Here is an 18,933-nt window from a genome sequence, read left to right as displayed (position 1 = left end):
GAATGCCGCGGTAAACTAGTACTGTTATCATTAATTGTAGGCGTAAACTACATTCTGCTCTGTTAAAATTTTTGTGAACAGTAGGCCTATCCTCGTTCAAAACAATCGTTCTCTAATTTCATTGCACAATTACGTGAAAAATAGATTAGTTTGAGAACTTTCGGTCGGTTACAAACCTATTTTCATAAGTTAACGGTACGATTGTTTTGGATGCGGTACGTGATTTATTTCGTAGAAAATCAGCGTTTGTGGTTCACAGTTCAGTCCATAAACATATCACCCCGGAATTTCATTGTATATCAACGCAAATAAGCGTGCGTTTTTGAGAATTTTCGAAAGCTACCATTGTGCTTTGCACAATCAACGAGCAATTTGTAGCAAATCGGCGTTTGTGATTTAGTAAGCGTAGCAGATTTTCTAACTCACATACTGCATTACATCTAGTTTTCCCTCGAAGAGGAGTAGCCCTACATGTTATCTGTACGTATCACAAATTAACTCTGTTTTCGAGTTTGCTAACAAATATAATTGACATCAAAACGTTTCAGGAAGCTGGTAATTTTTACCACAGATTTTTGCGCTGGCCTAATAGAAATCTCTTTTCGTGCATATGTTTCAATTATTATGGCGAATTAGTAACTTCTTAGGTCAACAGCTTAAAAGATAATCAGGGCTTAATTTAAAGTTATTTTTTCACAGCCTTGTAACACGATGCACCAGCCAAAATACAGCCTCATTGTTAATGCTGTTCTCTAATACGGGATGAGTTGGTTGAAGTTTGTAAGCAGGCAGAAATCGCCCAAACTACTGCCAAACGATTAGCAGCTGCTGCGAATAGGTCTGTTGGAAGAGCTCCCAAGAGTTGTGTACCTGTGATACCTGTATCAGAGGTATCTCAAGTACTGTCCTTTCCTTTGGATCCTGTCTCCTCTTCAGAAAGTACAGGATCTGTCATGTCCACTTGACTGCAAGTGGCATGCCAATGGTAGATCTAGGCATCCTATAGATGGTGGAGAGGGACCAGGGAAGACACTGGATGTTGTACCAATCCCCTTAATGAACAAGTTTGAGGTGCTGTTTTTTTCTCAGACTGAGCCAGTGGGACTCACTTCACCTGTTTTGGGGAACCCTGTTTTGTCCAGTGTCAGGAGGCAAACGCAAAAGGATAGGAGTCTATTAATTGTCAGCAGTTCAAAGTATGGCGAATGATGGTACCTCTTAGGGAAATGGCAGCAAGGGACAAGAAAGGGCACCGGGTGCACTCAGTGTGTATGCCTGGGGGCCTCATTCAACTTGTTGAAGAGGCTATTCCAACAGTCATTGAGGATGCAACCAATTGCAGATTGTGGTGCACAAATAATACCTGTCGTCTGGGCTCCAAGGTCATTCTTGGATCATTCCAGTGACTGGCAGAGAAGGTTGAGAAGACAAGCGTTGTGTATGGAGTTTCAACAAAGTTTACAATTTTCAGCATTGTCCCCAGAACTGATCGTGGTCCTTTGGTTCTGAGTCGAGTGGAAAGACTGGACCAGAGACTTGGTGGGTTCTGTGACAAGCTAGGCTGTGACTTCCCAGACTTGCAGCATGGGGTTGAGAACTGTAGGTCCTCCTAAATAGGTCAGGTGTGCACTACACATCAGAGGCTGCTGCTCAGGTACTGACTGTATATGGGGTGCACACAAGTTTTTTTTTTTTTAGATTAGGCAACTCTCCATCCAGTCCAGAAGTATCAGTGTAAGATCAAAAGAAGTGCCTCCCACAGATGGGAGTATTAAAATCCTAATGGTAGACTGCCAAAGCATTTGCAACAAAGTACCAGAGTTTGAAGTGCTCATGAAAAGTAGTGAAGCTAGGTACAGAAAGCTGGTTGAAACCTGAAATTGATAGCACTGAGATTCTTGGGGAAAATGTAAGTGTATAACGAAAGGATAAGCAAATGGTAAATGTAGGTGGTGTTTTTGTTGCAGTAGAAAGAAACTCAAATCGACTGAAGTAGAAATTGAAGTTGTGTGTGAGATTGTTTCGGCAAGACTCTGTATTGGGAATGGGCATAAAATGATAATTGTATCCGTTTGTTGCCCACCAGTTTCACCTCCTGATGTAATGGAAAATGTAAGAGAAAACCTCAGTGCATTTGTATGTTAAGTTCCTCAATCATACTATAATCATTGGTGGAGACTTCAATCATCCAAAGAGTAATTGGGAAAATTACAGTTTTGTTTGTGGTGGACACAAAAAGACATCCTGTGAAACTCTAAAAACTATCTAGAACAAATAGTTAGGAACCCCATTCATGAAGCAGATATATTGGATCTAATGGCAACAAATAGATCTGACCGCTTTGAGGACGTCTGCATTGGAACTGGTATTAGTGACCATGATGCAGTTGGGGCAACAATGATCAACAATGATTACCAAAGTACAAAGGACAACTAAAACAAGCGGAAAGATATACATGTTCAGTAAACTAGATAAAAAAATCTGTAGTGTCATATCTCACTGAGGAATTTGAAACTTTCAGCACAGGTTAGGAGCATGTAGAGGAACTCTGGCTCAAGTTTAAAAGAAGGTTGACCATGCGCTGGATAGACATGTACCTAGTATAACAGTTCGTAATGGAAGGGAGCCTCCATGGTATACAGTCACTGGAAAGGAACACCTAAGGAAATAGAGATTATGCATAATAGGCATAAAACAATGTGTGGGGCTATAGCTAGGAGATGCTGAATGAAACACATTTCACTATCAAGAGAGCAATGTGTGATGCCTTCAGTGACAGCTGTAGCAGAATATTGTCAAGTGATCTTTCACAGAACCCACAGAAATTCTGGTCATATGTAAAAGCTGTTAGTGGCACAAAAGTTAGTGTCCAATCCCCAGCAAATGAGCCACGAACTGAAATTGAGGATAACAAAGCAAAAACTGAAATGCTTAACTCCCTGTTCAAATGTTCCTTTGCAAAGGAAACCCCAGGTGAGTTGCCCCAATTTACTCCTTGTATCACTGAAAGGCTGAATGAAGTAAGTGTTAGTGTCAGTGGTGTTGAGAAACAGCTGAAATCGTTAAAACTGATCTAAAGCTTGAACTTGAATAAAGAAGTAGCAGAAGAGATGCAAGTAATAAATGGAAACAAGACCTAGACAGTATGTATAATACATATAAACAAAGCTATTGACACTGAGAAAGGAGGATTAAGTTTAATGCCCCATCAACAACCAGGTCACTAGAGACGGAGCATAAGCTTGGAATGGCAAAGGTTAGGAAAAGAAATCAGCCATACCCTTTCAAAAGAAACCATCTTGGCTTTTGCCTTAAGTAGTTTAGGGAAATTATGGGAAACCTAGTCTGCCTGTTTAGCTGGATGGGAACATGCTTGCCTCCCGTGCAGCGGGCCCAGGTTTGATTCTCGGCCAGGTTGGAGATTTTCTCCACTCGTGGACTGGGTGTTGCGTTGTCCTCATCATTATTTCATCCTCATCATCAGTGCACAAGTCGCCCAATGTGGCGTTGACTGAAATAAGACTTGCACTTGGCGGCTGAACTTCCCCGAATGGGGCCTCCCAGCCTACGATGCCATACGCTCATTTCATTTCCATGAGAAACCTAAGTCCGGGTGGCTGGATGCCAATTTGAACCATCATCCTCCTGAATGTAAGTCCATTGTGCTAACCACTGTACCACCTCACTTATTATATTCACACTACAGAGGCTTTTTAAAGAAAAATGTGATTATGTAGGCAACATTACTAGTTATAAAGCTAGAATTAGTTTCTTGTCAGCACTGATGAGTATCTATGCAGTTCAGGAACTCAAAACACTAAGGTTTATGTTTTGATATGTGTAGATGGTATTATCTTTTTACAAAATGATAAAATGAAAATTGAATAATTCAAATTAGCTTTAAGAAGTAAACTAAAATAAAATATTTAGGACACTTGAGACTGTTCTTGAGGATTAAAATAGATAAGAGGAAGGATCAATAATTGGGAGTCAGAAAACTTTGTGTAAATTTGTTGAAGAGTTTTTCTTGTCACAGCAGACCTTGATAAAATAATTTGAAAGTAGTGCAGAGGTGACTGAAGTGGAAGAGATTAATCAGAAAAGAAATCAACCAAATATAAGGCAGAAATCAAACAATGGAAAATCCAGGATGGAATGTAACAATACCAGTGAAGGAAAGTTACTACTCACCATATAGCGGAGATGCTGAGTTGCGATAGGCACTACAAAAAGATTCACACAATTATAGCTTTCTGCCATGAAGGCGTCAGCAGTAGACACACACACACACACACACACACACACACACACACACTCACGTAAACGCAACTTGCACACACATCTGCAGTCTCAGAGAGCTGAAACCACACTGCGAACAGCAGCACCAGTGCATGACGGGAGTGGCGACTGTGTGGGGGTAAGGAGCAGGCTGTGACGGGGAGGGGGAGGGATAGTATGGTGGGAGTGGCGGACAGTGAAGTGTTGCAGTTTAGACGGAGGGCGGGAGAGAAAGTGCAGAGGGGGGAGGGGGTAAGTAGTGGAAAGGAGAGAAATACAAGAAATAAAAAGAGTTTAAAAGACTGGGTATGGTGGGGAAATGACGGCTGTGTAGTGCTGGAATGGGAACAGGGAGGAGGCTGGATGGGTGAGGACAGTGACTAACGAAGGTTGAGGTCAGGAGGGTAACGGGAACGTAGGATGTATTGCAGGGAAAGTTCCCACCTGTGCAATTCAGAAAAGCTGGTGTTGGTGGGAAGGATCCATATGGCACAGGCTGTGAAGCAGTCATTGAGACTCACGTTTGGCAGCGTCTTCAGTAACAGGGCGGTCCACTTGTTTTTTGGCCACAGTTTGTCAGTGGCCTTTTATGCGGACAGACAGCTTGTTGGTTGTCATGCCTACATAGAATGCAACACAGAGGTTGCAGCTTAGCTTGTAAATCACATGACTGGTTTCACAGCTAAGCTAAGCTAAGCTGACTGCTTCACAGCCTGTGCCATATGGATTCTTCCCACCAACACCAGCTTTTCTGAATTGCACAGATGGGAACTTTCCCTGCAATACATCCTACACTCCCGTTACCCCCTTGGCCTCAACCTTCATTAGTCACTGTCCCCACCCATCCAGCCTCCTCCCTGTTCCCATTCCAGCACTACACAGCCGTCATATCCCCGCCACACCCAGTCTTTTAAATTCTTTTTATTTCTTTTATTTCTCTCCTTTCCGCTACTTACCCCCTCCCCCCTCTGCACCTTCTCTCCTGCCCTCCGTCTAAACTGCAACACTTCACTGTCTGCCACTCCCACCATACTATCCCTCCCCCTCCCCGCCACAGCCTCCTCCTTACTCCCACACAGTCACCACTCCCATCCTGCGCTGGTGCTGCTGTGGCCGAAAGCTTTAATTGTGTGAATCTTTTTGTTGTACCTATCGCGACTCAGCATCTCCGCTATATGGTGAGTAGCAACTTTCCTTCTCAAATATAAGACAGAAACATTTATATCTAAAGAGAAGACACTGTTAGACCTGAAATACTGAACTTGCTCAAAAAACTGTTAATATAAAAGTCCATTGTCTCTTAGTATTGTGGAGACCAATATTCAAGTAAATTAGTTACCATAGTTTTCATCTCCAACAGCTACCCATCTGACACCCTTAGCTTTGTAGGCTCTCGCAACATCTGGGACAGGTCCCCATTCGCCAGTAAGTTGGTTTTTCACTTTGTTCATTTCCCCATTCTCAGCATTCACAGCTCTGAAATTTCAGAAACAATCAATAGCTTATAAATAACACCATCAGTCAATTCGTCTAATGATATGAGATGTACTCATAGGTTCTTTTACATTACATCTGTCTCAAATTTATCATTGTAATTTTCATAATTTATTAATGCTTTTTCTTTTTTCCGTTTTCTACTCACTCTACCTACTACAGCCTTCCTTCCTTAAAATTGACTATCTTTTTTTTTTAACTTGTACTGCCCTAGGTAATTTAGTGTTTAGATTGCAGTCTGATATAAATGTTAAACACGCACCATTTTGGAAAGTTCCTAGTAGATTAAAACTATGTGCTGGACCAGGATTCAGATGGAGAACCTCCATTTTGTGGACAATTCTCTCACTACTAAGTTGTAGAGGCATGGCTCATGAACCCGATCTCACTGCTTTACTTCCACCAATACTTCTTTCCTATTTTTCAAACTCCAAAGAAGTTCTATTGCTGGGTTTGAGGTCTGGTCCAGCACACAGTTTTAACCTGGAGCAAGTTTCAAAAAAGCTCAAACACCATTGCAGAGTGAAAGATTCATTCTGGAGACAGCACTGTTGGGCATTTGTTTTATTTTTTAAAAAGGCAATAAATGGTTAACATTAGAAAACTTAAGTATAAAGTACAATAAATTATTGGTCTTTGCTTTATCTTCCTTTTTTTTATCTCAAATTTATGAACAAAAAGTTATGAATGTTTTACATGAAATTAAATTAAACCTTACATTATACACTCCTGGAAATGGAAAAAAGAACACATTGACACCGGTGTGTCAGACCCACCATACTTGCTCCGGACACTGCGAGAGAGCTGTACAAGCAATGATCACACGCACGGCACAGTGGACACACCAGGAACCGCGGTGTTGGCCGTCGAATGGCGCTAGCTGCGCAGCATTTGTGCACCGCCGCCGTCAGTGTCAGCCAGTTTGCCGTGGCATACGGAGCTCCATCGCAGTCTTTAACACTGGTAGCATGCCGCGACAGCGTGGACGTGAACCGTATGTGCAGTTGACGGACTTTGAGCGAGGGCGTATAGTGGGCATGCGGGAGGCCGGGTGGACGTACCGCCGAATTGCTCAACACGTGGGGCGTGAGGTCTCCACAGTACATCGATGTTGTCGCCAGTGGTCGGCGGAAGGTGCACGTGCCCGTCGACCAGGGACCGGACCGCAGCGACGCACGGATGCACGCCAAGACCGTAGGATCCTAGCAGTGCCGTAGGGGACCACACCGCCACTTCCCAGCAAATTAGGGACACTGTTGCTCCTGGGGTATCGGCGAGGACCATTCGCAACCGTCTCCATGAAGCTGGGCTACGGTCCCGCACACCGTTAGGCCGTCTTCCGCTCACGCCCCAACATCGTGCAGCCCGCCTCCAGTGGTGTCGCGACAGGCGTGAATGGAGGGACGAATGGAGACGTGTCGTCTTCAGCGATGAGAGTCGCTTCTGCCTTGGTGCCAATGATGGTCGTATGCGTGTTTGGCGCCGTGCAGGTGAGCGCCACAATCAGGACTGCATACGACTGAGGCACACAGGGCCAACACCCGGCATCATGGTGTGGGGAGCGATCTCCTACACTGGCCGTACACCACTGGTGATCGTCGAGGGGACACTGAATAGTGCACGGTACATCCAAACCGTCATCGAACCCATCGTTCTACCATTCCTAGACCGGCAAGGGAACTTGCTGTTCCAACAGGACAATGCACGTCCGCATGTATCCCGTGCCACCCAACGTGCTCTAGAAGGTGTAAGTCAACTACCCTGGCCAGCAAGATCTCCGGATCTGTCCCCCATTGAGCATGTTTGGGACTGGATGAAGCGTCGTCTCACGCGGTCTGCACGTCCAGCACGAACGCTGGTCCAACTGAGGCGCCAGGTGGAAATGGCATGGCAAGCCGTTCCACAGGACTACATCCAGCATCTCTACGATCGTCTCCATGGGAGAATAGCAGCCTGCATTGCTGCGAAAGGTGGATATACACTGTACTAGTGCCGACATTGTGCATGCTCTGTTGCCTGTGTCTATGTGCCTGTGGTTCTGTCAGTGTGATCATGTGATGTATCTGACCCCAGGAATGTGTCAATAAAGTTTCCCCTTCCTGGGACAATGAATTCACGGTGTTCTTATTTCAATTTCCAGGAGTGTATAAAAACTAACCCACTGCTCTGCATCTGCAAAGTTTCATGATATTATGCAACTAAATTTCATTTTACTTTTTAAGCAAGGTACCTTGTGCCTGTTACCAGACAACACTTGATTTGCAAACATAAGTATGTTTCAACAGCATCTGCGCAGAAGGATGCAAAGTTTATAACCTTCATATCATCTCTTAACAAAAACATAATTGTTCTAACTTATCATTCTAACTCTACAGCCTGACTGTATTCTTTCTTATTCTGCAGATGTAGAATTAATATAAATTTAAAAGATGAGCTAGAGTCTGCAAGTCCTTGTTCATGTAATCAACTTTTGTTGTACTTCCTCTATGCTGTGAGTGTTATCTGTTCTCAGACCATTATATTCCCCTTAGGTTTTTTCATGGTCACTTTTATTTTAAATTTCTATTTCTCTTCCACTCAACAAATAAGTCCATGATCAATCTATAAAATCTACAAGGAGGAAGTATCTTTATGTTTGTTACAAGTTAATGAACAACTCCTCTATGTTCATCTCATAAAACAATGTCACTGCTTATCACAAACCATCAAGTAAAAGGGTAAACAGCTATGAGAACAAAGCTGACTCATGAAGCAAAAATATCTAATAATTCATGTGACATCTTTAGATTTTGCAGACAGTTACACACTGTAAAGCATGTTGAACATATTACATGTTCATGTATAAAATGAATATGTATTGAGCAATAAATTTTTAATGATATAGGTTTCTGATATGTTTTATTGTTTATATTATTTGAAAATGTTTCATGAATCACACTAAAACAATTACAATTATTTTGCTACATCCGCATTTCCACAAAAGCCCCAAAAATATTTAATAAAGAAAAATAATATATAGGATAAAGCAACAATGATAGGTCACCCAAAATATATCCAGAGTCAGTAAACACATTGATGTGTGTTTACTGCTAAGTTATAGGAGACAATGCGGAAATTTTTCTAATGTACACAAGTAATTTGTAGTATTTATAGTTGTCAAAATAACACACCAGGTTTGTTTTGTTTAAGTAGGAACATTTACTTTTAGTGTTGCTCTGGAAAGACACTATGAAGAAAACTTCGGTGACATAACTTGGGGTGGACACCAAACATTGGTCCTACTGTACTAAATGTAAGAATAATCTGTAACTCCAACAAGTTTCACATGTTTATTGTTGTGACTGTCATCTAAACTGTGCAAAACATTGATCTTGAGCAGTGTACTCAAATTAAAATTACTTTGTGACCGACAGATTGCATTTGTGAGGGAGGGGGAGGGGCAGTACTGCCACATGCAGCAAGGTGTGCTTGACAAGACACTGCACATACTTACATAACAGGTAACACAGTGAGTATGTGGTGCTCAAGAAAGAACTGTGATGGGCTGGCAGCAAGCCCCTACCATTCTACCCACTGAAACACCAGTCACAAAGTAATTTTAAATGTGGTATAATACGTGCTATACAGCTATTCTGGATAGGCACCCTTATATTGTTACAGTTCCAATTTTTCATTATTTACAACAAAAACAAGTTTCTTCAAATTAATTTAAATGCGAAAACAATATCACCAGGAATGAATAACAGATTTTAAGTAAGATGTTTTGTAAAGCAGAAAGTGTTTTTTTGTAAAACAATTCCCTTTAACAATCAGTACACAGATATGTAAGATTCCACCAAAACCATTTACCATCCTAGTTACCTACAACAGCACTGATTAAAACGTCAAAACTTTATCATTTTATTCAAGCAGTTGCACTCCAGTGCATACTAAATACTGTAAATGTTACTTTTCTTTACGTAGTCACAGTGTTCTCTCATCTTACAAAATTCTATTAACATATTTTATTCTGTAGGTTATTTATTATTCCCAGGTTTGTTAAACAATGAGAAGTGTACATTAAAAATCATGACATAAACTCAAATATATGTTCATGTTATGAAGTTACAGTGTATCAGGCTGTATACTAAAGAGATGTACTACAGTTGGTGAGTCCCAATCTATTACATTACAAGTCCCAAAATGCTATATCACTGAAGTCCTACTTGAAGGCTCTGTCCATTTTACAGAGAAAAACTATACAGTTCCATTAAAAAACAATCTTGGTGTCACAGTTAATGAGAAGAGACATCTAAAAATATAAATGCTAAACATTAATTCAATATCTCAGAGAATTTAGAACATTGTCTGCTATAAGTAAGAAAAAACTGCACCTCAGTGCATGGGTTTTCCTATCTCAGCAGCCTCATCCTGTGGATATTGTTTCAGAGAGGTTCAGCAACAGTCAAAAATCCAACAGTGCAAAGAAGGGTGCTTATTTGCTAGTGACTTTAAATATTGTTGTTCTCAATAAGTTTTTATTTTGAACCTCAACAGGAACTTCAACATTTTTTTGACTGCTGATATTGCTTTTATATTTTATACCTTGAAGACACCTTCCATTTTAAAATCAAACATGGCTATCAATTTTTATCTTTCTTTCTTGAGCACTCATAACATCAGTTGCTTGTGGATGCCACACTGAGGAGCAGTCAAAATTGATTGAGATAAATATCAGTTCTCTCATCCCTTACATTCTATCTTCTTCTGTAACTGCACACTGTTATCACAATGTTATTTCTACTGTAGAAGGCACAGGCATAGCAGGTAGCAGGCTGAGGGGTGCTGCTAGTGAATCAGGAAGTCCAACTGAGGAGGGCATAGATGAATTACAATGATGTTTTATTAAAAACGTATACAATGGATAGCAGTTGTTTCCACTGGACTGGGTGTGTTAGTAGCTACTATTGCTGCATCGCGGAGAAGCCCTGTTGCTGGCTTGCATCATGGCAGGCAGCAGCAAGGAGGAATCTGGCTACATCGTGCTTTGAACCCTAGAATGCAGGAGACCTGTGTTGTGTCACAGGTGAGGGCAGAGCAGGAACAAGCAGGCATTCATGTGATGTGCAGGGCTTTTGGGCCTGGAAGTGGCAGAGGCAGGTGTATCATCTGTGTGGGGCTGAGCATCATGGACCAACCATATATCACAGTCCACGATGGCTGACGAATGACAAATGATAGTGGGATCAGGATTAAATATGATGCAACAGCTTACTTGACAGGGCATTGGCTGGTGCAATGTGTCTTAAATTTCCTATGCCCTCTGGCTCCTGCTGCAACCTCTATTCTGAGTCTTGGGCTAATACATTTTCCTCCCTCCTAAGGAAATCTGGTCCCCAGATTTGGGAAGACTGGAATGCAAACCCTATTATTTACAGTTACTTACACAACACTTTTTCAGTCACAGTCTCCACCAAACTAGGCATATTTACTCTAGATGTCCTGTTCAGCTACACTTTGTGCTTGGTTTCCTTTTTGTGTCTTTGGTTAAGTATGACTCTGGAAAGTAGGAAAGGGTAGGAGACAATCAAACAGATCCCAAAAGAATTCTTAAAACAGGGAATGTTGTCGTTGGACCTCACACATCATTTATCTTCAATCTCAGCAGCATACTGACACCAATAATAGGAGAGATGAACACAGCAGGTGGCAGCTAAGAGGACTCTAGCTGAGTCACACTTCAAACACTGAAGGGTAGGGCAGGCCGGAACTCCTCGTCTGATCCCCTCAGCTGGTGGTGGTGCAGACTGTGGCTCCCTAAGCAGGCACTCAGGCAACAGGCAGCAGTTTGAAGGCCAGTAAAAGCAGCTTTGTTGTCTGCATGGGGCGGAGTGTCACGGACTGACCCTACATCACTGTACATGGCAGCTGAAAAATGACAAATGATGAAAATGGTGGGATTGGGCTTAAATGTGATGTAGCCTACTGGCTGTGAAATATTGGCATCATTAGTGTGTCGTGCCGAAGCCTGTCATTGTGACCATATTTGGTAAAGTACTGGTGTGTTCCTGGATGTGGCCAGGTGTCATAGCTAGCAGTAGGTCACTTGCAGTAACCATTCTGGCAGTCCAGACACATTGTCTGATGTAAAAATTTACTTGGCAGGGTGATGGCTGGCATGATGTGTCCTCATTTTCTGTGCCTAGCAGCGTCCTCTGCTCCAACCTCTGGTCATCTTGGGCTTCTACACTACAATAACCACCCTCAGAGTAGCATCAAAAATAAACAATGAATGGTAATAAAACACAGATCACTGACATATTATAAGTGGCAACAATGCCCTTGATTCACACACACATGCACAATGTTTTAAAAGTTGGAATGTGTGTGTGTGTGTGTGTGTGTGTGTGTGTGTGTGAGAGAGAGAGAGAGAGAGAGAGAGAGAGAGAGAGAGAGAGAGAGAGAGAGGAGGGGCTACAATGTACATCACGGTTCTCAAAAAAAGGATAATAGAAATACAACAGAAAAAATTCAAGGATACAGACTGGCTTTTCGGTAAGCCTACTTGACATCAGAAGACCAAAATCGTGCTGTTGATAGAAATGTGTAAAATAGAAAACAGTGATCCTTTTCCAATGAGGAAAGGGGGTTGGTTGGATAAAGTTTCAGGGGGAAGGCAAGTCACTTGACTCTAGAGTGAGAGAGGCCCTCCTGACAGTTACTTTAAGCATTTTTGTCAGCAGTGCTATGGTTTTTGCTGCCAGAAGATATGTACTGGCCAGAAATTCTGCCTCCTAGTGTTTTTAAGTGAAATTAAAAACAGAAAGGTTCATCTGTAGAGTTATGGTTCTCAGCTCTCTATTGCAAAGGTCAGTGGGTGCTGTAGGAAATATGGTATTCGCATGAAAGCTTCCGACTTCTGTTGTCTGAAGCCTAAGGCAAGAACACAACACTGGGTAAGTATGTAAAAATATAAATCATACAAGGCTGCCAGCCACATCTGGCATTCCCAAGTACACAAGCTTGTTATAACACCCTACCCTCTTAATTTTGATATCTGATCATTTATCTTTCAACTTTTGTGGGGTGAAACCTATCTCCATAATAACAAGTTAAAACTAGTGTTTCATGAGGAAATTACCCAATTAATAAATTGTTAGAAATGTTGTCCAGATGACCACGATATTTCAACCACGGTCCTGCTGCAGAGATGTGATCGGTTGTACACTTGCCCTTGACCTGTAAAAATGAAGATCTTGTATACATACCTAATATGCGAAAACCTAGTTGTATCTTGTATATCTATATTATTTGCTGTACCGTAAAACCAGTAACCTGATAAGAAAGGTGGAAAGAGGATATAAATAACCACAAGCACCATTAGGAAACTTGTGTATTATGAACAAAGATGAAAAACAATACTGTAGCACTTGCACTCAGTTGCATACAGGCACAATGAAAAATGAAAAAGAATGCTATTATATATCTAGCATTTTGTGCATATAGCCACAGCATTTTTTCTTTTAGTTATTCTAATGTGGCATGTGTTAGGTTATATCCATTATGATGTATGTGTTCAGTGATTTCCATGTGTGGTTCTGCTATGCATGACACCTGTGCTGGCATTCCATTTGTCCTTTCATCTTCCTGTATGGTTATTAGAAATTTGTCCCTTTTATTAAACTGCCTTCAGCTGTTCTGTTGCTTTAATGAAAGACATTAAATGTATTTTCTTTAATCAAGCTGCAGTACTTTGTTCTGCTAGTAGTTTTTTAGCTGTAGCTCTGTCTTTCATATAAATTACTCTAAAAAAAGAAGTCAAGGAACACACTGGAAATCAGTGGGATAGAATGGATATTGCTTTGATCAGAATGGATACTTCTGGAAATTATCTGTGCCAGTAGCCTCTTACTGGAAGCATATGGGTAGAAACCATGCCTTGTATAATGCAACCACATGAGAGGCAATTCAACAGTCACACTCATGTCTGCAAGTTCAGCTTTTAACTTCCCATATTCTGCATTAACATGTTCCATACAATCCTTCATTCAAGGCTTATCATAATGCTCAAAAAATGACCTAATCTTCATACTAGTATGAGGAGCATTTTGAGCAACTTGCTCGACACTGTCCTCGATAGCGTAATGGAGGTTCCAATCTAACCATTGTCTGCACCCTCTGCTACAACAGATATTTCTCCAGAAAGCATAAATCAAGGGTGATACTGCAAAGCTCAGTACTTGTCTCAAAATACTAGTTACCTTGTAATCAGTTTCCAAAAAGTTCCATATCAATTCCAATATTCCCCTCCCATTTTGCTCTCCTATATAACACAACTTTCCTGGCCCTCTTAATATTTTCCTTTCTGACATTACTTTTCACCTTAAGAACTGTACTGTCAAGACTTCAGAAGCATTTCTTGGGTTTTCTGACTGTGTCGATTCACAGTCTTCAACCCACGAAAATACTGGAGGTAGGTAGACTGAAGCCATAAGATCTGTCTTGTCTAAAAAATCTTTTCACTTATTTGTGGACTTGACTGTAATACTGTCTTCTGGGCTAACTCTAACATTACTATTGCAACCTGTAGCTTGCAGTTTTGTTAACTCTTCTTTAATACTGCCAAATCACTCCAAGTTTCAAGATTAGTTGTCCTTTTTTCCAATACTGTGTAGTAATAGTGAATACCATCGCGAATCAAGAAGTGGCCAGCATACTTTGTCAGATATGTTGTATTACATCACACATGAAAATAACACTAATATTCCACAGATAGATTCCTATTCCTGCAGCATTTGTACCTTGACTATTTTGAAAGAAAGTTTTGCATGAGGTGTTCAGTTAAGAGTCTTTATTCAAGGAACAACTAAGGGACTTCTAAATCTGATTTTTTGATAAAATAGTTTGTAAATGGTAGTTATTTAGAAACTTCTGCATTATGCAATTGAAATGCATCTTACTTTGGGTAATGAAATTTTACTTATAAAAAAATTAAACTTACAAAGAAAATTGAAATTATCACAAAAGATAACAATCAAACTATTTTTAAGAACAGTTTACTTGACCTAAAGTATTGATTAAGTAAGACTGTATGATACATGGAAACATTAATGCCACTATGATGCAGCACAATATGCATTTCACTCGTGAATGCAAATGACTGTATAAAAACTACTTTTTCACCTTAATTAATATCGTCAAGTCAGTGAGGTCCTTTCCATCCCAGGCATCAAATGGCTCAAGAAGTTGCAAACGTAGGCTCTTTGGATCAACATTCACCTTCAGTTTGCTACCATCTGCAGGGGGAGTCTGATACGTATCCTCACATGGGCTAAAACCTTTTGCTGGTAACTCGTCAGCAAATGGGTCACTTAATTTGAATTCTTTACCTGAAAGAAAGTTATTTTATTCTGTTAAATTCTGAATTTAGTGAATGGATAATGTCTGTAAGTAAGCAGATGCCCACTACTTACAACTGGAGAATATTTACATATGAAAGCGCAGTTCCACAAACCCATTCAAGAGCTGTGCTGACAGGAAAGTATTGACTGGTGTTCATAAGGGAGCAGCTATTGAAAGGAAGAAAGTTAGAATCACTGCCATACATTTTAGAGTAATCTTAACTGACAAAAACTGTAGTGAGGCAAAATGTATTTGGATGGTAGTGGTACCCTGAGAAGAAAAAGCATAAAAAATTGAGGAAGAGTGCCCTAAAATGTTGCAGAGTAGCTACAGTAGTGAGGAGGAAGAGGAGGGGCTGGATCATCAGGATAAATTTAGGACTGGAGAAACTGAAGCTGGTAGCACCTTTGGGAGTCCTTAATTGCAGATGTGGGTGGAGGATGCTGTTGGGTCACAATTATGAACGGGGTGACAGAGGCAGGCAGAAAGTAAGACAGGAGGAATTTGTAACCTATGGATGGAATGTGGGGAAAGAAATGCACTTTTGTTCAAAGGAAGGAAAGTATCACAGTACTGTCATGGGGAAGGGTGGACATATTATGTGTGTAGAGAGAGTGAGCATTGCAAAGGGAAATTTGTGGCTGTAGTTGGGGTGGTGGCCCTGTAAGAAATATGCAACAGGGTAAGGACTGTGATATGATATGAGAGCAAAATACCAATGGACATTAAAGTGAAAACCAAAGTAGTAAGCAATTGGTTTCAAATGTGTTGCCATACTTAATAATTTATTATGGCCAGTCTTGACTAACAGGTGTACAAAAGGCATAGGGCTACATTTCTTTGAGACTTGAATGGCAATAGTAAGTGTGTGCAATTTATAAAACATCTGATTCCTGGGAAACCTAGTCCAAACAAATACTATTTCAAATGTATTGCCAATCACTTATTTATTTTACAGACTATAATACACTACGGAGTATAAGATGCACCTTAATTTTTAAGCAATTTTTTAAGGAAAATAGAATTTTTACCATTTTTTATTATTAGACCAAAGCTAGACTAAAAAAAATCTTTGTGTATAAAACCGAAGTGACCTTTACAATCTCTGAAAATCATTATCTTCTGGTTTTGACCATTTTGCTTTCAGTCCTCCATTTGCACATTTAGTCTTCCTCATTTTTTACAGTTCTTCTTTACTAGCCTGCCAATCACGAATGGGTTTTCTACTGGTGGAGGGGCCAAATGTCACACAGCAGCTCTGTTTCCAAGTTCTTCTGCATATGCATATTACTTTCAATTTATAGCCCACATCATATGAATACCTTTTATTTTTCGTCATATGAATACCTTTAATTTTTTCCACTACTAAACTAGCTACTAACAAAAATATTGTACTGTTATCAATAACACAAATCACTTTCAGTTCAAGTTCACTGGCACCATAGACTGGAATGATGCATTGTAGGCTAGACAGTGTTCTGAGTTTTTGATGGCGGGGTGGAAGGGGGACAGTATTAGCAAGCTTGTGAATCCCTTCAACTCATGTTTGTCACACTGGTGCACTGCTGCTGCTCACTGAATCCAATGTTTCCACATGGAGATAGGTTTACCATGTCATCAAATATATGGCCATTTTTAAGACTGGCAGAAGTTTTAAATCAGACCCTGGACATTTTTATATAAATTTTGAATATAAGATACACTCGAATTTTGGAGACAAGTGCGTCTTATAGTCCATAAAATGTGGTACTTAAATATTCCAGAGTTCAGAATATTCAACTTAGATTAATTGCTTTCTGTATAACTAGTAGTAAAAATTCACAGTTTTTTAATTATTAAATATACAGTAGCAATTTATCTTTCTCATAAATATCTATACCCTTGTGAAATACATTATTTATTATGAAGTATAATCTTTATTTTTTTATTTCTTTATCAATACATAGACAATAAATATTGTATGGATGCTGCCCAAATGTACACACAAATTTTATGTGGAATCATCACAAGGTAATGGACTGCACAAAATACACATAAAATAATAAACACAGACTATTAAACAGTGATGCAATACATAGTAATTCAAATTTATGTACACGCACACATCTGTTACTATAAGTCATAGTCTGTTCTTCATAAGCTTTTACTTTTATTCTTCCTAATCAGAAAATCATTTTACGCACAATGATTCAGTAAAGATTGCACCAGAAAACAACTTTCCATTAAATATATAAATATAATGAAAATGTTACGGGGTGAAATACATTATCTTCAGTTATTGCTTAATATAAGAAATGTTAGTGGTGAACATAACCAAGTAAAAACATTGTTTGGATAATTTTTTTAAAATTCTGCTATAAATTTATTTTGTCTTCCAACTTTCTGATGTAGACTGGCATTCTGTTGTAAACATTAACATCAATAGGGTTCATGAGCCTTTGTTTGTTAGTTCTTTTTAGTGGTGAACATAACCAAGTAAAAACATTGTCTGGATAATTTTTTTTAAAATTCTGTTATAATTTTATTTTGTCTTCCAACTTTCTGATGTAGACTGGCATTCTGTTGTAAACTTTAACATCAGTAGGGTTCACGAGCCTTGGTTTGTTAGTTCTTTTTGTTCACTGTGTAAGGGAGTGCAGTGCTATTTTGGGAATTGTAAATACCATGTTGGACCTTTATAAAAGTGCAACTATTTATTTACAGCTTGTACAAAACAGTTATATGTTTCAAAGTTTTACTGTTTCAAAGTAATTACCAGAATTGTGTATCACCCATTACCAGTGATGTGGAGGTCACTGGATACTCTTAGCAGTGCCAGTTGTGTTGATAGATTGAGTGGAGCAGTCTATTGTCTGATGAATCTCTGTAATAGTTCTGACATGAATGCCATGAAGTGCTTCCTTCATCCACTAATCAAGATGAAGTTACAAGAGCGTATGTCCAGGGAATGTGATGGGAGGTACAGTATTTCCCAGCCCCATTGATCAAACAAATTGGTCACAACTTGTGTCATGCTCACAAGCATTGCACTGCACAGTGATGGGCTGGCCCTGCAGCAAGTATTGCCACTTCTTTCTCTAAGCTGGTCACAGGGTGGTTCCAAAACTGAACAGTTTAGAGAAAGCAGTGGCAACAGTTTCTGCAGGACCCACCCATCATTTTGCAGTACAGTGCTTGGGCACATATGGCATAAGTTGTGCCTCATTTGTTCAGTTGAAGGGGTTGATAAGTGCTGTACCACCCACCATGCCTTCCAGACTTAAGCCCTGATGACTTCAAATTGAAGGAAGCACTTCAAGCCATGCACTTCAGAAAAGTGTTACAGGAATTTAACAGGCGATGGACCATTGCACTCAAATTATTAATACAGCTGGCACCACTAAGGGTATCCCACAACTTCCACATTGCTAGCCATGGATTATACACAATGATAGTGACTACTTTGAAGGATAGCATAACACTGGAATGTTGGAACATTGGAACCTGTATTGTACAAGTTGTAAAGATATACCTGCCACTGTTAAAGCTCCAACCCTCATGTGAAAGTCAGCATTTGTCTAAAAAACTTCAAGATGGGCCCTGAGATGCTGGGTGTATCATTTACGTGATGACCACCTATGCAACACAGTAGATGCCGGTCAGCGAGTGCTCTGTTGCCCGGCGATCAGATGCCGTGTCACCCATCTACTGCTACAGTATGACATGACTACATTTAAAATATAAGCAAAAATCTACATCTACATCTACATCTACAGCCATACTCCGCAAGCCACCTGATGG

At 40.2% G+C, this 18,933-nt stretch overlaps 1 protein-coding gene across 1 annotated transcript in view; it reads right to left on the bottom strand.

The window, feature by feature from the left end:
• Nucleotides 1-18,933, bottom strand: part of LOC126457851 (probable aconitate hydratase, mitochondrial) — a 167,034-nt gene that overhangs the window by 24,300 nt on the left and 123,801 nt on the right. Inside the window, exons 11-13 of the mRNA XM_050094491.1 lie at nt 14,935-15,140; nt 12,893-12,990; nt 5,618-5,754 (exon numbers count right to left, since the gene is read on the bottom strand). Of these exons, the coding sequence (XP_049950448.1) occupies nt 5,618-5,754; nt 12,893-12,990; nt 14,935-15,140 (441 nt within the window). The remainder of the gene's footprint in view (nt 1-5,617; nt 5,755-12,892; nt 12,991-14,934; nt 15,141-18,933) is intronic.

The sequence above is a fragment of the Schistocerca serialis genome, chromosome 2 (assembly GCF_023864345.2).
Source record: "Schistocerca serialis cubense isolate TAMUIC-IGC-003099 chromosome 2, iqSchSeri2.2, whole genome shotgun sequence".
NCBI lineage: Eukaryota > Metazoa > Arthropoda > Insecta > Orthoptera > Acrididae > Schistocerca > Schistocerca serialis.
The sequence above is the reverse complement of the archived record's forward strand: the minus strand, read 5'-3'. Positions and strand labels throughout refer to the sequence as shown.